Source organism: Lactuca virosa, chromosome 4 (assembly GCF_052849685.1).
Source record: "Lactuca virosa cultivar CGN04683 chromosome 4, Lactuca_virosa_CGN04683_v6, whole genome shotgun sequence".
NCBI lineage: Eukaryota > Viridiplantae > Streptophyta > Magnoliopsida > Asterales > Asteraceae > Lactuca > Lactuca virosa.
In genome coordinates, this window is record NC_136429.1 from 64,011,840 (window position 1) to 64,018,777 (window position 6,938).

The 6,938-nt window shown below is 38.1% G+C and overlaps 1 protein-coding gene across 1 annotated transcript; it reads left to right on the plus strand.

The window, feature by feature from the left end:
- Positions 1 to 3,303: 3,303 nt before the first annotated feature.
- On the plus strand, positions 3,304 to 4,008 carry LOC145104557 (ribulose bisphosphate carboxylase/oxygenase activase, chloroplastic-like). Its single transcript, XM_079041781.1, has 2 exons — positions 3,304 to 3,631; positions 3,713 to 4,008. The coding sequence occupies exons 1-2, from the start codon at positions 3,304 to 3,306 to the stop codon at positions 4,006 to 4,008; spliced, it is 624 nt and encodes a 207-aa protein (XP_078897907.1).
- Positions 4,009 to 6,938: the final 2,930 nt, after the last annotated feature.

Sequence of the window (6,938 nt, forward strand, 5' to 3'; positions counted from 1 at the left end):
ATAGAGAGGGCATGTGATTGCGTACATTTCGAGGCAGATGAAGCCTCATGAGGTGAAGTATCCCACCCATGATCTTGAGTTAGGGGCGGTGGTTTTCGCGCTCAAGATATGGCACCATTATCTTTATGGGGTTCGGTATACCATCTACACGGACCATAAGAGCCTGCGATATCTTATGGATCAACTTTATCTGAACTTGAGGCAGAGGAGATGGCTTGATGTAGTAAAAGATTATGATTGCAAGATTCTCTACCACCCATGAAAGACCAATATGGTGTCCAACGCCTTGAGCCGGAGGGCAATCAGTGCCCCGATTCAGGATGTGTGTTTGAGGATGAATGTGATGACTCTAGTATTGGAGATGATCTGGGAAGCACAGTCGGAGGCCATAAAGGAGGAAAATCGAAAGAGTGAGCGGGTGGTCGGCTAGGTTTCAGACTTTGATATCGACAATAAGTGGTTATTGACTCTTCATGGATGGTTTTGGGTACCGTATGCTGGTGGGGCTCGATGGATGTTAATGGATGAGACCCACAAGTCGAGATTATCCATTCATCCGGGGGGGGGGGGGGGGCGGGGGCTACAAAGATGTATCTTGACCTGAAACATAGCTATTGGTGGTCGTGTATGAAGTGGGATGTGGCCTGGTTTGTGGAGCGTTGATTGACCTGCCGGAAGGTCAATGCTGAACACCAATACCCTCACGACAATTTGTAGACCTTGGAGGTCCCACTGTGGAAGTGGGAGCAGATCATGATGGATTTTATTACACCATTGTCGAAGACTGCGAAGGGTTTTGATGTTATCTGGGTGATAGTTGATCGTTTGACGAAGAGTGCTCACTTCTTAGCCATAAGTGAGAGCTCTTCTGTTGAGAAATTGGTCGAGATTTATGTTCGAGAGGTAGTAGGCTCGTCATGAGGTGCCGAATTCTATTGTGTCTGACCGGGATGTTCGTTTTACTTCCAGATTTTGAAAGAGGTTTCACAGAGAGTTGGGCACCCGATTGCATTTCATTACCGCCTATCATCCGCAGACAGACCGGCAGAGCAGGTAGACTGTTCAAATGCTTGGAGATATGTTACGGGCCGACATCATTGATTTTGGTGGGAGGTGGGACTCCTACCTTCCTTTGGCTGAGTTTTCTTATAACAACAGCCATCATGCCAGCATTGGCATGCCTTCCTTTGTGCTTTTGTATGGGAGGAAATGCCAGACTCCTATCTGTTGGGGAGAGGTTGGACCGAGGGTCATGGGGAGCCCTAAAATAGTGCTCAAGATGACAGAGCTTATTCAGCAGGTCAGACAGAGGTTGCTAACGGCCTAAAACCATCATAAGAGCTACACGGATCGACGACGCTCTGAGTTGGAGTTTCAGGTTGGAGATTTGGTGCTTCTGAAGGTATCACCTCGGAAAGGTGTTATCCGATTCAGGAAGCGGGGCAAGCTAGGCCCCAGGTTTATTGGTTCTTTCAGAGTGATTGTCCGACTGGGCAAGGTGACATACCGATTAGAGTTGCCTGAGAAGTTAAGTCAGATTCACGACATCTTCCATGTGTCCTAGTTGAGGAAGTGTGTAGCCGATGAGACAATTGTGGTTCCTTTGGAAGACATTCTTGTCGATGGTTGCCTGAATTACATCGAGAGGCCGGTGGTGATTTTGGATAGGAAGGTGAAGACCTTGAGGAACAAGGTAGTGAACTTGGTCAAAGTTTAGTGGCAACATCAGAAAGGCTCTTAGTGGACTCGGGAGCCTGAGCTTAGATGCAAGAGCATTATCCTGATCTCTTTGCAGTGGTTGACTTCGAGGACGAAGTCTAATTCTAGTGGGGGAGAATTGTCACACCCGATGTCAGGTGTTTTCATTTCAATCCTTTACATTTTAAATGCTTGCAAATAAGGCCCTTACGATGGGTGTACCAGGCTGGTACGCCGGGTGTAAGTCAACTTGGAAGTCGTCGCGGAGAAGGAGTGCGTTGGGCGTACATATAGGTATGTCGGGCGTACTCATGCAGAGCTTAAAACCTAAATTTGTAGGGTTATGTCCCCTATTTAAGCATCTTAATCCCCTCGAACCTTCTCATGACCAGCCTCCATATCCTCTAAACCCTAAAGTTGAAACCCTATCATTTGTGAGTGAGATTTGAAGCTTGACAGTGATTTTTCAGTATTCTTGGTAGTGAAGGAAGATCATTCAAGAGGTGGTGTTGCATTCAAGCTTTTGGATCTAGAATATACATCTCTTTGTCATCTTTTGAAGTCGCAGTCTAGTTCTGACAATTCGGGTGTGAGTTCTATTAGTCATCTGTTCGAGGTGAGTCTCCTCACTATTCTTACTTGTGTGGTAGAGTACATGTGTTGATCAGCTGGGTTTATGTGCTTTTACTGTGATGTGTTACTGTGTGTGCTGAGAGTCCGGGAAGTCTCCAGGGTTGCTGATAACCCACAGGGCGTGTTGTTTGCCCAATGAGACTTCGAGTAGTCTCCAGGGTTGCTAATAACCCATAACTATTTATTTTGTGTTGTGTTCTATGTGGTATTTTAGGGAACCCACTAAGTTTCGTGCTTACAGTTGTTGATTAAATGTGTTTCAGGTACTTCTGAGGATCGCGGGAAGGCGAATGATTGATTGTACATATTTGCCTGCAGTTTATGATTCCTTATATTTTGGGACACTCTGATGTGTTGATGATTATTTGTATTTAACATTTATGATTTTCCTAAGATGTTTTTTATGAACAATGTTCTTATATGAATTTAAAAATGAAAATTTTGGTTTGGAAATTTGGATGTTACACACACACACACACACACACACATATATATATATATATATATATATATATATATATATATATATATATATATATATATAGGAGTAGGATCAAATGAGAACACCTAAAAGGTTGAGAACGCGAGAACATATCTAGATCATCTAAATATTCAAATCTAAGGCTATTATCAGACGGACCATTTATGTAAATTCTGAAAATTATTGGTATTAAAGTGTAACTTTAAATGGTGAAAAGGGTATAATAGTAATTGAATGTTTATTTAATTTCTATAACTTCTCACACACTGATATCTTTCCTTTTAATTTGCCGTCTCTCTCTCTCTCTCTCTCTCTCTCTCTCTATATATATATATATATATATATATATATATATATATATATATATATATATATATATATATATATATATATATATATATATATATATATATATATATATATATACCTAGGGCACGCTTCGTCGCCTCCCTCATCTATACACCACCAGAGCATCTAAAAATGTGAAACAGATGAGAGAGTACACGAGGATTCAGAGTGAGATCGAGAAGGAGGAGGGGGAAGAAGCGGTGATGGAGTTATGTTGGCGGCGAACAGTGGCAGACCCCAGCGATGACTTTCGTTCTTCATCGTCTCGATGCAGAGTTCCGATCATCGTCACCGGTAACGACTTCTCCACCCTTTACGCTCCCCTCATCCGTGACGGACGTATGGAGAAATTCTACTGGGCTCCGACGAGAGAAGACAGAATCGGTGTCTGCATCGGAATCTTCAAAACCAATGGTCTCTCTCCTGAAGGTGTTACGAAGCTTGTCGACACTTTTCTAGGACAATCCATCGGTATTCTTTCTTCTGTAAATTAACCTCGGAAAATGTTAAAATATATGTATATATATAACTTATGAATGATTTCTTGTTCAGATTTCTTCGGGGAATTGAGGGCAAGAGTGTACGATGATGCAGTGAGGGAGTGGATTGGAGGTATCGGAGTGGAAGGCATAGGGAAGAGGCTTGTGAACTCAAGGGAAGGGCCTCCGACATTTGAACAACCGAAGATAACAGTTGAGAAGCTGTTGGAGTATGGGAACATGTTGGTTCAAGAACAGGATAATGTGAAGAGAGTGCAGTTGGCGGAGACTTATTTGGACTCGGCGGCGCTCGGAGATGCTAACAGGGATTCCATTGCTAGAGGAGTGTTCTATGGTGAGCTTAGTTAATCTTTAAAAATGGATTTGATGAGATTTAATGGAAGTGTAAAATGGATTTGATGAGATTTAATGGATTTGGTGAGCTCAGTTGGCGGTGATGGAGTTAAGTTATGCACATAAGGTGCTCGATGAAATGCCCGAATTCAGAAAAATGGAACTTGAATGCTTGCAGTTGTAATCTTATATGAACATAATGTTAGATGTCTCATTTTGCAGGTAATCATCAATGAATACTCCATGAGGCTGGTCCGAGAGGAGCAAGGCAAGCAACCACAACCAATATATTTATGTGTGAATTTAAGTTTGAATGACTATATTTATTTAGGAATAACAGGGTATTCATTTGTGAATATTAGTGTATTTATGTGTGAATGACTATATAATTATACATAATTGTTTCATTAACATTTTTGCAGATACAATGAATAAACATGCATATAGTGGGAGGTGGGAGATTTACCAAATGAAACACGGACACCAATACCTCTTTTGGAAGGAGAAAAAATGTGTTTTATTCATTTATGATTGTAATTGTAGCACTAGTTTCAGTGTAAAAAAATATATATTGTAACTTATTCATTTACTATTATAATTATATTCTTATATGAATAGAAATGTGTTTTATTTATTTATATATGAGTACCATTTTAGTTGATTTTATAATCTTTTTTTCGGGTTTTATTCATTTATGATTTTACAAGTGTATTCATAAATACAACTGAGTTAATTCATTTATAATTTACAATTTTATTCATTTTTAAATGTAATGTATAAATCATTATTTATGAAGATATATTTTTTTAAAAATAAATGAGGTAAACCAATAAATTATTCATTATCAAATGTTGTTAGTAAAAATAAAAATATAAAACAAATAAACGTTTTTTTTTAATTCATGTTAAATGATATTTTTATTAATTTATTAATTAAAAGGAAGATTTTAAGTATTCTTAATAATTGGGGAAAAAATTCCCATGATTTTCGGAATTGATTAATTACTTTCCACTTATCCATATTTATTTAAATTGTAAAATGCCTCTAATGCCCTTATAAAATAATTGGTCCACAACTGTTCTTGTGTTCTCAACCTTTTAGGTGTTCTCATTTGATCATTTCCCTATATATATATATATATATATATATATATATATATATATATATATATATATATATAAGTGATAGTTCAAGTAAAAACACCCAATAAAGTGAGAACAATAATTAGCCAATCATTTCCTTTAGTTAAGTTATTTTTGATAATTAATAAAAAATATTTTAAAAAATTGGATTAATAATATGTAAGGGTAAAATGGTAATTATATTTTTAGAAAATTACGGAAATAAGAGAATATATATATATATATATATATATATATATATATATATATAGTGTGTGTGTGTGTGTGTGAGAGAGAGAGAGAGAGTGTGTGTGTGTGATATCATGATTTTTCACCAATTTTTTTATTTTTAAAATATTTATTTAACAGAATACGTTAGCGGAAGTCTATTTGAAGTTTAAAGGAAACATCACCAATGCTACATTTATTTTCAAAAACATCATTCATTAAAATATAGTTCATAAGCCAAATCAAAAACAAGTATTAAGAAAACTCCACGACATGTCCAAACGGTATCAATACTAAGTCATAAAATGGAATGTAACTACCCAAATTTCCCATCCTTAAAATGTCGTCAGACTATGCTACCTGTACCAATGCAAGACAACAACAAGCAAAGAAACAAGTGTCAGCAAATGCTAATTGAGTCAAGTAGTCAACCATAAGTACAATGTTAGGAAAACACACATAACATATCATCACATACATCACATGCATCAGATACATCACATACATCACACACATCATATACATCATTTACATCGCATGTTCATCACTAGAGTATCATTAGGGTCTACCGTTATTATTTATCTTTTAATATTAGATAATTAATAATTAAGACTAGCCCTGGGTCCATCACTAACCCGTAAAGAAGATTCCCTATACATGGGTCCACCACTAACCCGTAAGGTAGACACCTCGCACGTAGGTCCATCACTAACCTGAAGGCAAAACCCATTCACTACTAAGTGACCGACCCAACCCTACGCCACTGGGTCCATCACTAACCATGGGTCCATCACTAATCCAAGAGGTAAAAACCTCATTCACTACTAACGTGTCTGGCTCGACCCAATGCACCGAGTGAGGCGCGACTCTCACTCGTAACATTGCTCCTGGTTCGTTGCGTTCGCTACTCCGATGTTGCACATACAAGTATGCACGTTGTCGTTCGAGAGTGGTACTTGTCATTGTTCCCATCACTTGAACTTCCCACTCAAATGTGACATTTGATCCAGCGCCATTACTACGCCAATATCACTCTAGTCCTTGAACACCTTAGTGTCCATGAACCATGTCCCGAGTGGTGATCTAGAAACACCACCCGACGTCTCCATTTGGCTTAAGCTCTTTTCCTCTAGGTATCTTCCAACCTATTAGGCCCTCACAAGTATTCGGATAGGGTACACACACCTAAGTCTAGGTTGCTACCGTTTACGCCCCACTAATTGTATTCCCCTTTTTAATTAATACATTACTAATTCATCACATAAGGGTTACACTACAAACCTCCTTAAGTAATTGTGCTCAATTTCAATTAATAATATTAGATGGCATATTACTTCCATACTTCATATTATGTAAACATGCAACAAGGTATCACAAGTTAAGACATTTTACATCTTTTATATAATCATGCTCATATCATCACTTCATCATTAAGGCATATTATATCACTAGCATGGATTATCCCAACCATCATATACAAATATTACCAACAAATTATTGCATGCATACATTCACACACAATCAACACAAACCCTCCTTCTATCATGGACCTATCACATCCTCGCATCAAAATAGCAACCAAAAAGTATAGCATGA

Bases quoted from the DNA above. Each gene is read 5' to 3' on its own strand.
- LOC145104557 (XM_079041781.1), top strand. From the start codon at position 3,304: ATGAGAGAGTACACGAGGATTCAGAGTGAGATCGAGAAGGAGGAGGGG. The intron at 3,632-3,712 runs GTATTCTTTCTT...TTTCTTGTTCAG, and splicing joins TTTTCTAGGACAATCCATCG to ATTTCTTCGGGGAATTGAGG.